Source organism: Trematomus bernacchii, unplaced genomic scaffold (assembly GCF_902827165.1).
Source record: "Trematomus bernacchii unplaced genomic scaffold, fTreBer1.1, whole genome shotgun sequence".
In the NCBI taxonomy this organism is placed as follows: Eukaryota; Metazoa; Chordata; class Actinopteri; order Perciformes; family Nototheniidae; genus Trematomus; species Trematomus bernacchii.
This window is the reverse complement of record NW_022987313.1, coordinates 5,982,786-6,002,647: the sequence shown is the minus strand read 5'-3', so window position 1 is coordinate 6,002,647 and position 19,862 is coordinate 5,982,786. Positions and strand designations below refer to the sequence as shown.

At 39.9% G+C, this 19,862-nt stretch overlaps 2 protein-coding genes across 4 annotated transcripts; one reads left to right on the top strand and one right to left on the bottom strand.

Moving 5' to 3' along the window:
• Positions 1-2: 2 nt before the first annotated feature.
• On the top strand, positions 3-13,049 carry si:ch211-15d5.11 (nuclear receptor coactivator 7). Of its 3 annotated transcripts, none has more exons than XM_034135017.1 (16): positions 3-545; positions 1,192-1,450; positions 2,723-2,919; positions 3,163-3,242; positions 4,467-4,598; positions 5,057-5,227; positions 6,597-6,728; positions 6,818-7,002; positions 7,098-7,477; positions 8,132-8,282; positions 9,646-9,838; positions 10,042-10,158; positions 11,029-11,181; positions 11,290-11,385; positions 11,574-11,647; positions 11,753-13,049. In XM_034135017.1, exons 2-16 carry the CDS (start codon positions 1,350-1,352, stop codon positions 11,886-11,888), a joined length of 2,298 nt encoding a protein of 765 aa, XP_033990908.1. In that variant the 5' UTR covers positions 3-545; positions 1,192-1,349; the 3' UTR covers positions 11,889-13,049. The 3 variants fall into 3 exon arrangements, with proteins under 3 accessions (XP_033990908.1, XP_033990823.1, XP_033990750.1); XM_034134932.1 differs by having other exon boundaries at positions 4-545; positions 1,239-1,450; positions 5,054-5,227; XM_034134859.1 differs by having other exon boundaries at positions 4-545; positions 5,054-5,227.
• On the bottom strand, positions 12,841-19,430 carry selenon (selenoprotein N). Its single transcript, XM_034135116.1, has 12 exons — positions 18,999-19,430; positions 18,119-18,236; positions 17,891-18,021; positions 17,373-17,585; positions 17,162-17,286; positions 16,571-16,708; positions 16,419-16,500; positions 15,733-15,921; positions 15,531-15,636; positions 14,793-14,905; positions 14,597-14,698; positions 12,841-14,301 (listed from the first exon to the last, which is right to left on the bottom strand). Exons 1-12 carry the CDS (start codon positions 19,185-19,187, stop codon positions 14,134-14,136), a joined length of 1,674 nt encoding a protein of 557 aa, XP_033991007.1. The 5' UTR covers positions 19,188-19,430; the 3' UTR covers positions 12,841-14,133.
• Positions 19,431-19,862: the final 432 nt, after the last annotated feature.

The following is a 19,862-nucleotide window of genomic DNA, read 5'->3' as shown; positions in this document are numbered from 1 at the left end:
CCAGCATAATCATTAATGAAAATAATTGGTATATGCAGCTTTAATATATAAGGGGAAAATGTACAAGTGTGATCCTCAGCGACAATTAGCCTGTAAAATGCTTCAGAAAATATGGAAACTCTAAAGAAATGTTGAGTTCTGCATGCAGATGAATAACTTTAAATCACCAAGTGCTATATAAAATATACAATTGTTTGCAGATAAAATGGGACAAGACAAACATTTAAACAATTACACAGAAAAAACGAGACAGACAATATCAATTCTTCTTGATCCCTAAGGAGATCTGTATCTGTCTGAAAACACAAGATGAATCAGTCCCTTTACTTCCGCATTCGCTGCTCTCAGCTAATACATCCATGTACATCCCTGCTCTCAGCCGGCGGGAGGATTACTGTCTTGACAATCGTCGCGACGGCCTGTAAGCAATGGGCGGGGCTTGAAAAATTAACTTGTCACTGTTGTCTGCAGTGATATCATAACACTGCAATGAGGGCGCGCGCTCACATGACCGCCACCAGTCACCATCCCTGGGATAGACACAGGTCAGTAAATATACTTTTCACATGATGCTGCCATCTCTTTTGAGCTGCTGCTGTTCTCTAACATAGCAGCAGTCTCGGTCATCCTGTAATGTCGGCTCAAATGCTTACTTCCTCCACAGTGGTTATTGCACGCCTAGCATTTACAGGAAGCAAATTGTGATCATTGTTTTAATCGATGACATGGCCATAGGGATAATATTAGGATGCCTTAAATTATGCAGGACAACTGGTTAATAGTGTTGTTGTCATTGTAATGCCGAATGAGTCCCCGAATTAAGTTTTGCAGGAATGTACTAAGATGCATTCCTATGTGTTGATATTATCATTGCGTTACTCATGCCTGAATGCAGCTTTGCAGAGTAAATACTAAAATACAGAACCTGCATCATATTGATGTTTGATTATATAATACATTACATGATTATAGAATGATTAAGCTATTGTGGGAGTGCAAACTGTACCCCATCTGACACATTGGAGTATGAAACAGACACATTGGTTGTTTACATATACACACTTATATGTATGCATATTGATTCATTTGCATCCTGACTTCATTACTTCGCAAATATCTAGCTCTCTTCCTTATGGTGTCATGTTGGTGCAGGTAGAAGTTTAACCGTTGCTTCTCCCTCCCTCTGCCTAGATGTTTGTAAAATCAGCCCAGATCATATGACGTCCTGTCTTGTGTAGGTGTAACTGGGGCAAATGGTAGGCAAGGGGAATAAAAGGAGGAGGAAGGATGACAGCTGATCCGCTCATCCCTCTGCCACCACTGCCAGCCTCATACTAACGAAGAAGAAAATGGCTCAGTCTGTAAGGAGGCCTGAGACTCGGGGAGCCATGGACCGCGAGCCCCAGAGGGACAAGACCAGGACCAGCTACTTTGGCAACGTCAAGACCAGGTCAGGCCTGTAAACATGTGGATTACTGGAAGGAGAAGAAAAAAAGGGAAAACACTTAAGTAGACATGTGACGTGTTTGGCTAGAATGTGCTTCTTAGATTCAAGCACATTACAATTCTGATCTTCATTATTTGAATAAGAGAGATAATATGTCCAGATTAACACTAAGCATGTGTCATGTCAGACTACAATGCAAACAGGAATGCTTTGTTAGCAAATAATCCATATTCCCATAAACTGGTTTCATCCACTGTCACTGAAGGAATCCACGCTCAATCAAAAACCATCATGTGGGTGAGAGCTACGACAGCAACAAGCCATCATGCAGACAACTCCCACTCCCCTTATAAATAACTCTGATCAGACTGTGAACGCTGCCCTATACAGTTATTCACACTACACATACTCTAACCGACTAATCCTTGTAGCCCTGCTGTCAAAGCAGGGCGAAATACAACTTGAAATGGAGTTAATTTTTAAGACTAAGCATTCATTCCTAATGAGCAGTTTATGCACGGAAGTAATCTCTCTAATAGTTTATCTAAGCATTTGAATGAAGACTGTGAGATGTGTTTGATTATGGATTATGTGCAAAATGTGTGCATTTTGATGGTTTTTCTCTGTTTTGATACTAAATCTTTTGGGTTTTCACTGTTTGTTAGACAAAACAAGCAATTGCTATTGTGTTAAAAAGTTTTCACAAAAAAAAAGACTGTTTTATTTTATAGACCAACCAATAATTGATCAATTGATGTAATACTCAACCGGTTCATCACTAAAATAATGTATAATAAACATCCCCATGTGATTTTGAACCTGAAGCAAAGACTGTGGAGATGATGTAATTAATGAAGAAATCTTATTTCTCCTTTATAGATAGTGAATAAATGCGTAAATCATACCATATTACTGCCATGGGATTAAAAAAAAATCATATGGGGATTTTAATGGAATGAAATACATTTTATGGTTCACAACTGTGCTAGAAATACATTATTTGGTCACTAATTCAGTTCGATTTCACGATAAAATATCACCTGATGACCTCATTAACTGAGAGTGCATAAGTAAATGAGTAGAGTTTATATCTTCGTCACAAACAAATCAAGACTCACATATGGGACTTTTAAAATATATACTGTCAAACGGAACACTCTTAGTAATGACATGCTCTCATTGTTTTTTAGTATAAATTCCAGCTGTGTGTGTGTAAATGCGTAACCTACCTAAATATAGCTTGATTTTATCAGTTTTTCCTCTGCTTTCTTTCAGGCTGGGTTCCAAGCTTCCTCCTGGCGTCTCTCAGCCTCCACAGTTCGCTAAGCGTCCCTGGGAGAATCAGCCTCAGGCCCGTGTGATGCAGGAGCCTGCGGCCAGCAGCCAGCGTCCGCTCCAGCCCACTGTGGGCCGGCCTCTCAACCACACCCCCCACATCAGAAACCCCAAACTGCGGCAGTACTATCTGCAAGGTGCAGGGTTTGATATGCTAGACAGGGAGCAGGCAGTTTGCATTAAGTAGATGCAAACTGTGGGGTGGGATTTACATTTTAGAATTCTCATGCTGAGTTCGTTGGCATGTTTTTGCATAGTTATTTTCGTACAGAGTGGAAAGGCAGACATGTGAGCTGTAGTGTATTAAACCTGTAAAGAAATGGTGTTGATAAGCATCATTTTGTAATGGAGCATGACAGAATTGTATTTTTCTCTCGCAGGGACTGCATGGGACCTTAACAATACTGCAGTGAAGCAAGAGCATATGAGCGGATCATCAGGTGACAGCACAAGCAGCAGGGTGAGTCACTTGTTTTTTACTTTTTAAACTTAATTGTACTTCTCGTGTGCATTGAGAAACAGAGCTTTTCGGAACAAGTCAGAGAAGAAGTTGGGAAGTGAGAGAAAGATATAGGATTTATTGCTGCATCTTTTCTCTGATTAGGTAGGTTAGAGCCAGCATTTTGCAGCCGGTAATTGGTTTCACAATTCATGGTCATAAAAGAGTTGGATAAAGAGCGTCCAAGGTTCATATGTGAGTGTGGGAGCTGTCAGAGCTGTTCACAGATGCCATGGGGAAACAAGGTCTTTTTCAGAGCCTCTACAACAAATACAGCCGGAGGAATGTATCTTCGGATGTTTATTCAAAGGTATTTGTGCGCTAGTTGTTTTTATTTTGCTGCTGACATTTTAAATATGAAAACAAGTGTTGATTTGTTTCTGTGTAAGTCTCTGTAGTATCATGAATCTGGAAAGGGCGTCAGTACTTATTACTAAGTTATCCAGTCTTATTTGCTATGATAATTTCATGATGGTCTTTTTCTTTTCCTTTCTTTTGAAGCTTATTTTGTAGGTTTTGTTGAGATGATTTTATTGAGTTTCTTATATTTTGTGTTTAGTGCATGTTGAAATTGAGAGCAGAGCTTTTTGCTGCACATCCTGCTTTTTTAAAACTATTGAACACTTGTGTTTGTTTGTGGTCGAGGAATGCATTTTTTTTAAAGGATCATTAGTATATGTAGAAACACTCACACACACAGTTTATGCCTAGAAAAGCACACACAGAGCTCCAGAAACATACTGTACGCACAGCCACATAAAGACTAATCTGTCATGCGACAATGATCTAATTTAGGTCAATGGATCCATCTGTCAGTGGATGACAGTTGTGGATCTGATGCTTCACGCCTACTGTTTAAACTCTTCAACTCTTCCACTTTTAGATATTGATTCATAATTTCCCGTACAAACCTTGGATGGGAGTTGATTTAGAGTGAATACACAGAGTATGATCAGCACAATAAATAGCAGTGGGTTTTTGGGTCCATAATTATATTAAAGTAGAAGTTATAAGAGATCTTCAATGTAATATGCTTCTGCACACCTGAAAGATGTATTACTGAGGCTACTTATTGCATGAAGATGGATGCAAAACCATCTTATGTAAGAATAAACAACTTAATTAGATTGGATGTTTGATCAGATTTTAACCCCTACTGAACACTTTATTGCTTTTGTGTTTCAGGGTCTCCCTGGGGACACGGTGTTCAGCATCTCGTCACAGTTCAACTGTAAAAAATCCTCCTCAGCAGAAGAGGGAAAAATGGACAAATCTTCAAATGTACCCTCTTCCTCTGCTACGCTCATCACTAGAGAGGTAAGAGTCAACTGTTGGCCCCTGAAGGTGTCATTTCCATCCCTCCCTATGCATAATATGAACACTTGATGAGTGTGTTGCATGCTTCCCCATTTTTTTTGAATGATGTTGACAATATTTGCAAAAGACAATATTTCCCTTGTCTGCCTGACGACTTTAGCTGCAAGTTTGGCTTTAGACAAGAAGTGTGTTGCTCTATCTTTAACCCTTTTCAGACTTAAATACCTCACCACCAATACTAACCTTGAAGCAAATGGAAAATGCCATAAACCTGTAATAAAATGCCTTCAGCCCTTCACCCACAACCCTCATGTGTGACATGGAGCTTAGATGTCACTACAAACAAAGACAAATAGGGAAATACAGGCCTGTAGAAAGAGGAAGTAGTCACTGGGTTGGCATGTTGTATCCATTTCAATGACAGAGCTATTCTTATCATGGCTTCCATTCTGAAGCAGCTTGTCGTACCGACGGGAAAAAACACTTCCACCGGTCAAGGCTCCTCTCAACCAGAACTGGACTCTGATCCTAAACTGAAGCGGGAGGAGGAGGCTGATCTGGACTCTTTGGAAACACTCGCTGCTCAACCCCAGCCCCCCTCCCCAGAGGCTGAATATGACAAACTACTGGTAGGAAAAAAGCAACTTCCTTTGCTGCATGTTTTGGAATATTTTTATAATATTTATAATATTTTACTGTAGGTTAAAATCTGTGTTGGAAAAGCACTAGTACATTTAACTCAAGTACTGTACATTTAAGCTAATAATGATAAGATGGACGGTTCTTTTAAATAACTGAATGACTATGGTTTACCTTAAACCTCATCCTATGGTCCACAAGCTTTCTTTCCTTTTTTGTTACTGTTTTTGTTACTGTAACATGTGTGTTGTAAATTTGTTACATGCCACAATCATATAAACAACAGAAAGCTGGCTCAGAGGGTGTGTGCATTAAGTCGCTGAGCTCATGCATGACTCACTTCAACTATATTTCAGAGGAATATATTGTAGTTTGGACTCTGCTGAATTTACTTAAAGGTAGGGTAGGTCAAGTGCGCTAGAATTTGAATATCCTTACAGAGCCCCTCCTCCAACACACACGAACGCACACATGACCAATGAGGGCACGAGATAAGTTTGTGCACGAGATGGAAGGCTGACAGGCAGGTAGGCCATCCAGTTATTTTAGCCGGTCGTGCTTTTTACAGCGCCACGGCTTCCACAGATGACATTTTTTTATGTATTTATTGTCAAAGCATTTAATATATTCATTGCTATCGGGATGTTAAGAGCATTCCATGGAATATAACAAAAAGTGTTTCTGAAGTGAATTACCTACCCTACATTTATTTTTATTTAATAAAAAGAGAGTCATCAATAGCAGTGAAAACAGATTCACATTTGTAGTTAACAGATTGTATGACATTAATGGGATCATCATGCATTCTTTTCCAGTTATCAGTCAGTCAGTAGCGATGACAAAGACAAAATGAGCCGAGGAGACTTTATTATGGATCAAATAAAAATAACATGTTACCATGGAAACAAGTAACAAAACAAAACACAGTCATGAAAACAATGCAGCGCTGAGCGAAGACTGAATTTGATTCAGAAATTACAGCAGCGAGCAAGATTGAAACTCTAAAACTTGAAAATGGTATGTTTAGCAATACAATTACAGAATTTCAATAAAGTCGAGTTAAGCTTTAGTTTTCTATATTCTTTTAAATTAATTTATAATATGCTGCTTCACAATTTCCCAGGTTCATTTATTTAAATTGCTTGTTATGTCCGACCAACAGTCTACAACTTATATTCAGCCTATTACAATAAAAAGCAAAAAAGAATTGTGAATGTCTACATTTGTTAATGCTTGATCCGGTAAATATTCACAATTTCATCTTAAAAATGACTGAAACGCTTACTTAATTTCTAAATTGTTGCCGATTAATCATTCTGCCTCCATGAATTACATTTTGTTCTCGTGTGATGCTGACAGGATGTGGAGGCGGTGCCGATGCCTGACGGACAGCTCTGCTTATTGGCTCTGCCTCCAGAGTGCTGCCAGGCGGAGGGACCTGAGGCCATGAGGTACCTCAAACTGTTCTGCCGCCACATCACAGACCGTAAGGTGGGTGTGAACAACACTTCACTCTGATCTCTGTTCTCTACACCTGTAGACATCTGTGGGCTAACATCAGCATCTTCTCTCTCTGTCAGGGTGTGGTTTCAGGTATCCTGCTGGTGACAGCTAATAAAATCTTCTTTGACCCGTGTAAGACACACGCTCTGGTGAAGGAACACGGCTGTGAGGAATACCTTCTGTCCTGCTCTGTTGACAATCTGGCATCTGTCTCCTTTTTCTCTGACATCTCGCATGTTCACTTCAGTACGTCCCAGCAGAGGTCAGCAATGATTCAGTCGTCCTAAACTACACCCACTGACTCGCATTACATAAAAAAGTAAATCCAAGCATTTTTTATTTGTATTCTTTTAATAGGAGAAAAGGAAAGAAAATGTTCCAGAAGTTGAAAACCACTAAAATCCAAGCAGGCAGCTTCCCAAACCCAAAGGGGGGGTCTGTGCCGGCTCTGGTGTCTTTGGCTCCATCAGATTTGTCCAGTCTGGCTCTGAGCCTGACCAAAGAGGTTTCTGGGGAGGAGGAGGCGGAGAGCAGAGACATGGAGGAGGTGGAGGGGGAGCTTGATAGCAGCCCTGCAGAATTGCTGTGTGAGTCGTCTGATGGAGGTCTGGGAGTGTCCGTCCTGAGTGGTGCTGCCACCTTCTGCTGCGGAGCTCCAGAGGCGGCCAGTAAAGTGAGGACGGGGCTGCTGCTGAACGATGAAACGGGGAAGATCTCTGTGAAGAGTCAGACTGCAGGTGGGACGTGAATCATTGTCTGTCTAAAACAGGGGTGTCCAAACTTTTTTCACCGAGGGCCACATACAGAAAAATATACGAAGGACTGGGACACTCACTAGAGGTGAGGTATATTGCCTCATAAGTTAAGTTATAAGTCAGCAAAATCAATCAAATGTCGGTAAATTATGCTTAATACTTGAATAAGCTAAACAGCCTACATCAAAGCTCTCAAAAGGGTTTTTATTTATTTTGTTAGCAGTTCATTCCTTAAAACAGAAGCCTCAGATTGCTTATCATAAGAGGAAATAGGAAGCGTTTATTTCAAGCGTGTTTTGAAAATAAGTTATTGGGCTTTTTGCTTATCAACTTAGATTTGATAGAAAATGTTTTCAACTTTAATTGACTGAATTTGTTTGAAGATTGGGCTTCTTAACACATGAACACTATGTAATATCTGTTTTCATCTATATTTAATAAGTACAATACAAGACAAGCACAAGTTTCATTTTTGGGCCATACTCCATTATACTTTTTGAATTTGCTGAGGGCCGATTCAAAACGCGGGCTGCATTTGGCCCCCGGGCCGTTGTTTGGATACCCCTGGTCTAAAACATGTTTTTTGTTTTTTTCTCGTTTTCATTTTCTGCACCGTTGTTCTCTGTTAACTTCCAGTGCCTCAGCGGTCCTCAGCAGGAAGTCCTGGGAGCCTGATGTTCGTGCGGCTGCGGGTTCAGCCGTCTGCAGGAAAGAAGAAGGGCGCCGGAGCCCTTCAGCTGGGCTCGACTAAAAAAAGGGATGCTTGGCTTGCACTTTCACAAGAGAGGTACAGTAACTAACGGCAGGGAAATGTGGATGGACAACAGATTAAAAGGGGAACTCTATAGATTAAGAATTACAGTTGAGAGACACAGTAGAACTCACAGTACTTTACTTGAGTATTCTTTATATATTCAAACTTAATACTTGATTATTTCATATTTATATTTTTTAGTACAATATACTATTCCACACATTTTTTGATGGATTCAGTCAGACTTTTAAAATTAGATATTCTTTAGCAATCCCAAATTGGGAAAGTTTTCATTGCAGCAGCATGTAAAACAAGTATTGCACATAATTAGAAATAAAAAAGAGTGGGAAATAAATAATTGTACAAAACATCTCAAAATAGAAGATAAAATAGTTATAAAAGAGTGAAAATATAAAAGTTGACCGTGAAGAAATAATATTAAACTATCTGACAAATGAAACACCATTGAACGGCTAAATCACAGCCAACACAATATAAAAGTGGGATATGATTTACATTTAGTGTGCAAGAATGACATATTAAATTAGATAAAAATGTACAGTGAGAAGTTTTTATATTGGGAATTATTCCACAATGTCATCAATTTACTAAAAAGTATGCATTTCGATAAATTAAACGCCCCACCAGTATTAAGCTATTAAAATAAGCTCCACCTTGACCAGCTACAACATTAAAGGTAGGGTAGGTAAGTTTGAGAAACCGGCTCGAGATACACTTTTTGTTATATTCCATGGAATGCTCTTAACATCCCGATAGCAATGAATATCTTAAGTGCTTTGACAAAAAATCCATAAAAAAATGTCATCTGTGGAAGCCGTAGTACTGTAAAAAGTACGACCAATCATTTTAGCCGGCCCGGCTAAAATAACTGGATGGCCTACCTGCCTGTCAGCCTTCCATCTGGGCACAAACTTATCTCGTGCCCTCATTGGTCATGTGCGCGTACGTGTGTGTTGGAGGAGGGGCTCTGTAAGGAAGTGGCAGATTTTCTCCGGTTGTGTATTTTCAAATTCTAGCGATCTCAAGCTGGTTTCTCAAACTTACCTACCCTACCTTTAAATGACTGCATTTATGTTGGTTCATCAATAATATTGGTAAATGTTATTGTCAATAATACTATACTTTACTAAATGCAGGACTTCTGTAATGGAGCATTTTTATTATCTTGTATTGCTATATACAGTACTGTATTTACTTAAGCTGATGAGTACAACACAATCAAAACTCTACCTCAGTGGAAAGTCAATTACTCATCTGTGAATACATTCATAAAAGTACATTTAAAGCTCCTCCTCTCTTGTGTCCATGTTGATGCAGCTGTCAGGTTTGTTTGTCTTTAAACATGTCTGAGTGACGGCTTTGTTTCCCCCTGCAGCTCCGACGAGCTGCACGCATACCTGACTCACTCTCGACCAGACCTGTGCATACTGGAGGGAGGGGATGAAGAGGGGGAGGCGGACCGCGACGAAGAGGAGTTTGTACTCATTGAGGACAGAGAGGAAGAAGAGGAGGAAGGGGACGAGGAAGATGTGTTCCAGAGGCACCGCAGCTCAGGGGACGACTGGGAGGTAATCAGACTCATTTCCGTCTCACAGGAGAGATCTTTTACTTAACTGGTGCAAATTATGGAAATGGACAGGTGTGTTTGTTTGTGGAAACACTTGCCTTAGGGTGGGTCACTCCAGGCTCAAAGGAAGAACAAATGCCTCTTGATGTTCTAGGACAAAATGGCTTCTTCTTTTTTCTAATGTATTTAAGTTTTTTTGTGTAGATGGTGTTGATGGAGGAGAGCGGGGAAAAGCCAACCCTGGTCATGGACAAGGAGCCCGACGGACTCAATGATATTGTAGCGAGCAGCAACATTTTAGAAGCTTCACATGTCAAAGAGGTGGGCGACACACACATAGTATACTCACACTCTTCACACACAGTTTGTTTCTATTTAACTACTAGCTTTTTCAATAAAGTCCTTTTCTAAATCACGTTGCCCCATCAAAACCTGTGGAGTAAAACATTTAACATTTATGTATTTTCTAAATATTTTTCACATTCAAAAGGGTTGACTGATTACAATTGAACTTTGAGACTTCAGTTATGTGTAAATTGGTTGCTAGGAAACGTCTGTAGTGCAATCTAAATAAATCAACTATGTAAACAGGAAGTCCCTGTAATTTAATCCAGCTGTAACCATTAAGGGGGCCATATAAAAAGATAACAATGTATATATATTTTATTTTGAGTTTAAGAAATGAAAGTAAATGCCAAATCTGTCTGAGGTGATAGTATATTGTGTTGTTTTATGATTTCCAAATTAAATATTTCCAATTTCTTTAGTATTCTAGGCATATTTAAATCAAATAATAATCTGTGGGGTTTTTTTACACTGTTTTTATTGTAGATAAAGGGTGAAGCCTGTCCCTATGACATGTTGTACCCCTCACTTCATACTGTACATAGATCAGCAAGCTTGTTTTAGTTAGTTCAGTCAGCCATTCAGTTAGCACTTATCTACAGCTGGGAGTTAGGAGGTGTGAATATATAACAAATCATATCTGTGTGAGAGCTAGTTTACTCTCACGTTTACAGAGATCTATAGATAAGTCTTCTTTTAGTAAATACTTGCCCTACAACAAAGTTAAATTCAGAACTGATTGCTGCAAAGATTTAGACGTCAGTGTCTGGGCCTGTTCATGTTAAAACTCCTTCCTCCCCCTCCTTTGTTGATTAAAAACCTTCTCCCTCTTTGAATGTCTCTCAGCTGTGTCAGGAGCTCCCTCCGAGGACAGTGGGCTACAGCTGGCACCTGGCTTACAGTACGTCCCGTCATGGCGCCAGCCTCAAGTCCCTCTACAGGAAACTCAGCAAACTGGACTCCCCTGTGCTGATTGTCATCAAGGATGCTCTCGATGAGGTAACACACACTATACATAACCTCTTATATTAATTAAGGATTTTGTAATGTCCTTCAATTTTAGTAATTGTGTGTGTGTTGCTGTCTTTGGGGACTTTTCTTCATCAGATATTCGGGGCCTTCCTCTCTCACCCTCTGAGGCCGAGTGAGACGTTCTACGGCACAGGAGAAACGTTCCTTTTCATGTTGCATCCTCGCTTCAAGGTGAGCCCCCTAACAACCAACGTTTATGTCTTTAGTTCAGCCAATTTGTAAAATATCAGCTAAATATAGCAAATTATGCATTTCTGTGTAAGGTCAAAATGCTAAAAAGGGTGTTCTTTTCTGACTTTATGCTTGAGAAGTGGCACTAAAACAGTTTTGTGGTGATTAACTCTGCCTTTTCCCTGCAGTGTTTTAGATGGACTGGAGAGAACTCCTTCTTTATTAAAGGAGACTTGGACTCCTTTGCTATTGGTGGAGGCAGGTAATGTGTTCACTCTCTTTTATCTGGAATCTATTAACAAAAACTCTATAGACATTTGAGTAATGTATTATCTTTGACTACTGTCTATCTATCTATTTCCTGCAGTGGTCACTTTGGTCTGTGGGTGGATGAGAATCTGTACCTGGGTCGCAGCAGTCCCTGCTACACTTTCAACAACTGCTGCCTCGCGGAAACCGACGACTTCCGAGTGATGGAGCTGGAGGTGTGGACGTTCAGCTGAAGAGGCCATTTCTCTTAGATTTGCCACATCTCCGCTGATCAGCATTCAACACTGAGCAAATAACTAATACAGCCGCTCATCCATTTCATGGTAGCATCCATGTAAAAAAATCGACCACAAACTGCTGGATTTATCCCTGTGAATAAGGGCTGTGGATTTTAGCAAACTTAATGAACTGAACAAATCTTGAGCAGTGCGATGGAGTGGGGGTTTCGTGGTGGACTCATTCCTGAGGGTTTGGCAGCAAAGCTGTGAACTGTAGAGCTGAACTGGATTCTCAGAGTCCTTGTTTTTGAATGGAATAGATTACAAGTCTCAGAGACTGCACTCTGCTCTTAATGTGAATCACTTACTTTATGATATACCATAATTTTATCTCAGCTGTATTTTAAGCTAATGCATGTCCCTGCTTCCATATAACTGTGTTTAGTTAATGCTGGAAGTTTTACAAACACACTTAGATTAGATTTCCTTATAAAAGGCCAAACTGCACAGACAGATCATAAATCTCACAAATAAAGGCTCCCGTCATCAGACACTAATCCTTTTTATGGGTTTTTATCAGTGTCATAGACAGCATAAATGAATACTGGAAATAATCTTCAGCAAACACTTTGCGCTCCACTTCGAGAAAAGCTTCTTGATTGAAGGACATCTGTACATTCAATGGAGGACTATTCTGAACTATTTTCATTTCTAGTGCTGACTCATACACCACTGTGCTTTCTGTGTGTGACGGGAAAAGCTTTGAATTAATGCAATTTTGTCTAAATTCAACTGTTTACGTAAAATGCTCCTTGAATCTACTTTGCTTACATTGTACGGTATTGTAGATTAGTTAATAACATAACAGCACAATTGAACATGTAAACTCTATAAACATTTGTATGGTGTATTGTTGAACTGTGCAGTTCATGGTACTGCAGATGTTGCCAATAAGCACAACAATCAGTTTGTAGCAAAAATGTTTTTATTATGTCAGGCTTTGAAAAAATGGCCCTGGTAGTGATTTCCCCTTAAAGACTCCAATCATTCAGATGTTTCACGTGGAGGGGAGCTTGTATGACCTTGAGAGTGCAATACTTTCACAAAGTCACATTCCAGGTTAATGTTACCACATTTATCAAATTTCACTGCAACTATATAAACTAGTGTTCTTGATCCCTGTGTTCTTTAATTGTATAGTAAAATAAGACAAGGACCTGAAGAGGAAAACATTTTTTTTGTATGACTGAAAAATATAAGAATTATACGTATTGTAAAAACAGACTTAAGTCTTTCAACAGCCATTAGCCTAATGGTAGGTCCCAATAGTCATGTTGTTACTCTTAAACATCAATGATTTCCTCTTGTCACGCTTAAGACAAGAGCAAATACATTGCTTTTACTAGATCATGAAAGAGGAAAACAACATAACAAGGTATCACGTGTCTGTCATTTAAACAATCAAACATAAGTCCTTTTGGTTCCATCGAGTTACATAAATATGAACTTCAACAGCTGTACATAATAAAAAAATCAATCTTCTTTGGTGTGGTCACACATTCCACAAGAACAGAAAATTGGCAAAATATTCAAAAATTGGTTTCAAACAAAAAAACAACTAAATTAACAATTGTATATACCACAGCCCAATGTTTCCTGCTGCTTCAGTCCCCTGAGTCAGAGAGGGTGTTCCCTGCAGCCGCCTCAGCAAAAACATCAGGCGCCGCCCAGCCCACAGAGGGCTTTCAGACAACATCTTCACAAACTGCTGAGACACAACTGAAGGCAACACAGGCCCCGTCTCTGGGTTCGCTCAGCAGCAGGAAATCACACTCAGTCGATTCATATTGCACGTGCGACACAGGGATATGAAAGCCGGGTGTTTCGTTGAGCTACGATGGGCCTCTGTCTATATTTATATCAACTTAAATCAGCAGCTACAAGCAGAGAGCAGATGTCTGTTACTGTATCTCATTAGAATGCAAATATACTATACTGAGAGTAACATAAGGCTTGAGAATATGTCCCTGTACTGTTTGTCACAATGTCAATATTGTGTTTAAAACTAACTAAACAGGAGATGACTAAATAAATAGCAACAAAAAGGACAGAGGGTGAAAACGTTTATCAGCTGCCACATGGATGAGAAAACTTCTCTACATAATTGTTGGAGGCTTTTCCTTATCTCGCATCATTACCCAGAGGAATTATGATTATTTCCTCCTTTTTTGAGTTTCTCAGGCTCTATCGCACACTCTAATTACTGTGCCAGGTACTGCTTGGCTTTCTCCAACCCCTCCTTCAGGAAGCTGAGATAAGTGGCTGTGGAGGGGTCCTCGAACGCAGCAGAGAAGCTGAAAGTTGCTTCTTCCTCCTCTGGTTTCATAGCCGTCTGGTCCAGGAAGAAGTTGGCGTTGATGTGGTGGACCTAAAGTCATACAGGAAGAAGATAGCCTTAGGTTAGCTTTTCCATGCAAATGTTGATATAAAACATAGACAGAGAATACATTAACTTTTTTTTATTAAAGATTAAGAACATCAATAAATATCACATTTCATAAAAGTGGGACTACAAATACACAAAAAAAACTGTAAGCAAGTAAATGTTCTGACTTAAAACCGATATCAAAGGAAGTTCTTCTACACGCGTTTGTTTAAAACTGAGTCCTCGATGTTTCATAAAATTGAAGGCTGATAAAAAGAAAAAGGAGAAAAATATTTACAATAGTTCCATTGGGCAGTGCCACCATCATCTCCACGGGGAAGTTGTAATTCTCCAGGTGTAATTTGGCCTTTTCACTCAGCACAGGGTTCTGCTCATCAGTCTGTTTATCAGAAGAAGATTGTTAAAAGGTAACAGAGTATGTAACATTTAAAAAAAAATCACTGTTTGGATTTCTTGAGGTTGCACTGCCCCACCTGCATGTTCTCCAGCTCTCTGACCAGAGACCAGCTGCTTATGAAGCTCTGGTTGAGCAGGGCCATGACGGGCGAACTTTCCAGGACGGTCTCCCGGAGAGTTCGCCCCGAACCTGCAGAGGTGAGAAGGAGAGATGGGAGAGTTGTTGAAAAAGTAAAGCATTTACATCTCAAGTGAACTCAAAATTTATTTAACACAAGCAAAATTGAAGAAGAGTTCCAAAATGCAAGTCAGAAATGTTCGTTATACAGCAACCTTTACCAAAACATTAGCTAACATTAGCCACCACAGGCTACTTGGTGTCTTCAACTAACCAAGAGGAATTCTTTATGAATTCAACATGTCATTCTTAAAAGGGATAATATGTTAAGACTACTTTTAAAAGTTATAAAGTATAGTATTTATGCTACATATTGACACAAGTTGTTTCTTACACAAAAACAAAATAATTAAGAACTTATTTGAATACTATTTTTCACTCATAATAAATGTTTATAGAATTTATTTGAAATGCTGCTAAGTAAAAGGGAGATTTTTATACTGACAAAAGACAATATTAAGTACATATTTCTCACCAGGCTACAATGCTGTGGAAATTCCTGAGTGGGAAAATGCATCTCTTATATTTACCAGTTTTGATGTCATTGTTTAGATGTAGTCCATATTAGGCCTTTAATTTACACACTAAGTCAAATCTCAATCAGCATGCTGTGTATTCAACACATTCATGATCTCACCTCAGCAGGACTGATCGTCCAATGCTCCCCAAAGCAGAATGGAGTGCACCAGTTTATTCTCTGCTGCCGCTCGCTCAAAGGCTTCTGAGAAGGGCAGGTAGGACACCTGGGAGGAAGAACAATGGTGACAATGTAAAAGCTGTGAAACCACAACAACATTTAAGACAACAGTGGTTGAAATAAATGATTCGTAGATGGTTACCTTCTTGAAGGGGTAGAGGGTGACCTCCAGCCGTCGAGTGGCTTCCTCCTCACTGATCTCCGAGGTCCAGTGGATGTCCTCAAAGATGAACTGGATCGGCTCGCTGTTGCCATCTTGGCTGTCGATGATGTTACCCTCCTCATCCATGATGATGGAGGGAGTGGACGGGCCCGTGGCCTGCAGCTCTAACTGTGGACACGTTCACAACTTTTTATACAAGGCGGTTCCAGATTTAAAAAAAACATGATATACTGAAATCTGTGTCATTTTCTGAGGATTTATTTTTATTTTGGGAGACACTAGTGAAATAGTGACTAGGGAAATGTTATTGGTTTTAGGCAGAAGTCCATACAGAAAGCTAACAAATGGCTCAATAAGGTTTTTAAAAATAATTAATGCCTAAAAAGCTTTAGTATATTTTAAATACATAAAGCAATTATTGAATTAAAAAAGGGAATAGGGCCAATGCTCTCTAAAAGGTTTAATAACCGACAAAAAAAGGAAATTAAATTAATTTTAGGAGCACCCAAACATTAGGACACTCAAAAACAGTGACAGGACACATTTAAAAAGACAAAAATCCTGACACCCAATATGGAGATGTAATGAATGGAAGAGCTGGAAAACCACACTAGTAAAGAAATAGAGACATCTTATGAAGGGTCAATGCATGCGTGCAGCTCTACCTGCGGCAGGTATCCGATGTCCACCTCCATGTTGCTGCTCTCACTGGCCCCGTACAGCCACTCCATGTCCACATTCAGAGACCTGACACACATGAAAACACTGAGTGGGGACTGCATGCACAAAGGTGACTGAGTGTGTTTAAAGGATTTACCTGTCATTGGGGACGTAGAGATGAAAGTGGCGGACATGAGATGCATCTTTAGAGAGCACAATGTTTCCAATGAACTTCCCCGGGGTGAACCAGAAGGGAAAGTCTGGAACATCATTCAGCTGGAATTCTGCATGAATTCTGAAGAGGTTAACAGAACAAGGAGTTGATTACTTACCGCAAGATGTGTTCTGTCAAGAAGTTACTGGAAAATGTATTGTAGCCTTTTGTTTATATAATGTTAAAAGTAGTATGGATCTGGCACTTTCTTTCATTAAAAAAGTTGCTTTCCAAGAGCTGACTGAAATCTCACAATTGTGTTTCCACTCCAACGACATATATATTTTTCAAAACAGGTAGTAAAGAACTGGAAACTGCATTAACACGTGTTTATAACTCTCTATGGACAACAAAGTAAAACAGTCTCAGGCTCCGCATGATGATGAAACCAATGGCTGCCTGCCAGGGAGGATATTATAATGTATAGTACGTTCTGAATATTATGCAGCACTAATATAAAGTATACATAATGCTGTAGTTAATGGGCTGAGCACTGTTATGGTATTTTATGTCGCTTCCCTAATGGCTCCTTACCTGAACACAATGTCGTAATAAAAGTCGTTGCTGGCACGAATGCAGGCGACTGCGCCCTGAGGGGCAAAGCGGGATTTCATGAAGGGCCGCGGGTGGAACATACTCAACAAGGAGTGGATGAGAACCTGCAGCAGGATAGGAACATATATCAGTGTACAGTCTATTTATCACATGCCTTTAAACATGAAATATTAATGAGTTTTAAGGGTACCTCTTTGCCCTTTGGTGAGGGAGGGTGGTAGCGATTGTTGGGCAGGTATCCAGTGAAGATGTTGAGTTCGCTGGGAATCACCCACCATGTGTCTCCCACTTCATCTTTGTTCTTTGGGGGCAAGAAGGCCCTGAACTGGCTGGCAGAGAAAGAGGAGGTGGGGACTGCTGGGCTCTTCCATGAGCGCAGCCCACTCAGAGAGCTGTGAGACACCTGAGAGAGCAGGAGGTGGAAAACCAGATTAAATCAATGTATTATTGGTATGTTGTTCAAAACTTGAACACGTGCTTCTACAAATAAATGCTAAGATGTCTTTTTTTTGGTTATGATTCTATTCTTGGTTGCTTTCACATTTTGATAGAACTGCATTGACAACTTTCATAAAAATTACAGTTATTGTGTGACTATCCTTAAAACCTGTTGATGTAGGCTCAACTGTGATTACTATGCAGTAGTCGAGATAAAGAGAACAGTAAAACAATAAACAATAAACTTCCTCTTGTTAGGTCTCGTCTTACCCCGAGGAAACCATCCTTGCTTTTTGTCATGGAGTCCATCAACAGAGGCTGCATTTGGGCCTCCAACATCAAAGTCTCTCCATTGGGGTCATGGGCCACATCCTCCTCAAAATCCACCGGGGGTGTAATTCCTGTGAGGAAATTGTAGATACGAGAGTCAATGTGAGGTGAGGCGGAGGTTTTTGTTACTGAGAGAAGGCAAGATATTCAATAAATGGGACACTGTACCTGTGAGTTTCTCTGCAATGGGTTTAAACTCCTCCGGGCTGAGATAAAGGTCATGGTCAGTATCTAAAGAGGAGAAGAGAAAAAGCCCTTCTGCACCCAGGGTTCGAATACTCTCCTCCTATTGGAGGGGCACATACAGTTACAGTCTGACCCTTATTGTCAATTCACATGCTTCAGGGATTTTAAATAAAGCATCAAAACTAGGACAGTGAGCCGCCTCATCAAACAAAACACAAATATTTGGGAAGATTAAAAAAAACACTGTTTTAGCTGCATGTTCATACTTTAGGGGGCACTTTTCCTTTTAATATATTAATGTCTCTATAGTAATGGGTCCCTATAGCATTCACTCTGCCTTAGCAGTCCTGTCTGGATAGAGATCAGCCCAGAGGCCACAGATTCCTTGCATGTGTTTCCCAGACAGATGCTGCTTGTACAATGCAGGGAGAGGGGGACGGAAGTATAAGAACAAATTGGAGTCCCTGTGTAGCCAAACAAGAGGCAATATAACACATGAGGTTGAGTTTTACCAGCTGTGACACAGATTCACCTCCCCTTAAAAAAAACACCATGAGGTGGAAAAACTGCTGATGTGGTGTTTGGTGGCGACAGATGTCTGACAATTAATTACTCTGAAGACTGATCAAAGCTTTTTGTAATAGTTAACTACTATAAAATGTACCTACAGTAACGTTACACTAATAATAAGTCCGAGAAGGTCAATGCAAACTTTCTATTAATACATTATAAATAGTTAATTGGCATTTTTAAGCATTATATGGATACATATTTGATTTTATTATAAGTTATTTTCTAAAGTGAAGAAAACTGATGAATTATGAGGTGTTTGTAACATTAGTATTACAGATGTGGATCTCACATGACGTTTGTGGAGCTGGGCATCTTGGTAATACTTGATCCCGAAGGCGAGAAGAGGGACAGCACCGATTAGAAGCAGAATCCAGATCCCCCGGCAGATCCAGTACCCAGTAGTGGGACTCTGGTTCCCTTTCTGCGGCGAGATTTTGCGCTCATCCTCGGGGATTGTCTGATCCACGTCTGCGGCCATCCTCGACAACAACCACAGCTATTTAAACAAGGACATGGCCGTCGGATAAGGTCAACAAAAAAGTACCCAGTAGTATAAACTTATCTTTCTTAAAGTGTTTGGAGCCTAGCGACGGTTCTGTTATCCTGTAGCCGGAGACCACTCGTCTTTTCCGGCCGTTACAATCCCATAACAGCTGTGGAGCGTTAGCTAGCAGCACAGATTTCTTATTTCCCACATCTGAACCACAGCCATATGGATGTGGTTCAAATGCGTCAAGGGAGCAAATGACAGCCAAGAGGAAACCGGATGTTTGGCCTGTCTGGGTTCAAAATAAAAGCATTCGTAGCTAGCTAGTCGTGTGTACTCGGCAGTTATCTTACCCGTTATCAATATCAACCAGTACTTGCTTGTTTATTGAAATGTATATTGTGATTTATCTTGTGGTTTTTTTGTCTTTGAAGATGAATACATCGTTTTCTTCCTGCTTTTATTATTGCCGTAATCTTCTTTGTCGTGACATTGGAAATAATACAACTGATGTAAAAAGTTGGTTTCGGCCTGGGCATAATCCTTAACGTTACACAGACGAAGGATAGATGCAATCTCCTTCAGTATGTGTAAAAAATAACCTTTTTCTCAATTTGACCATTTAGTGCTTTATTTTGAAACTGACGACCGGAAGTTTAAGCTTAC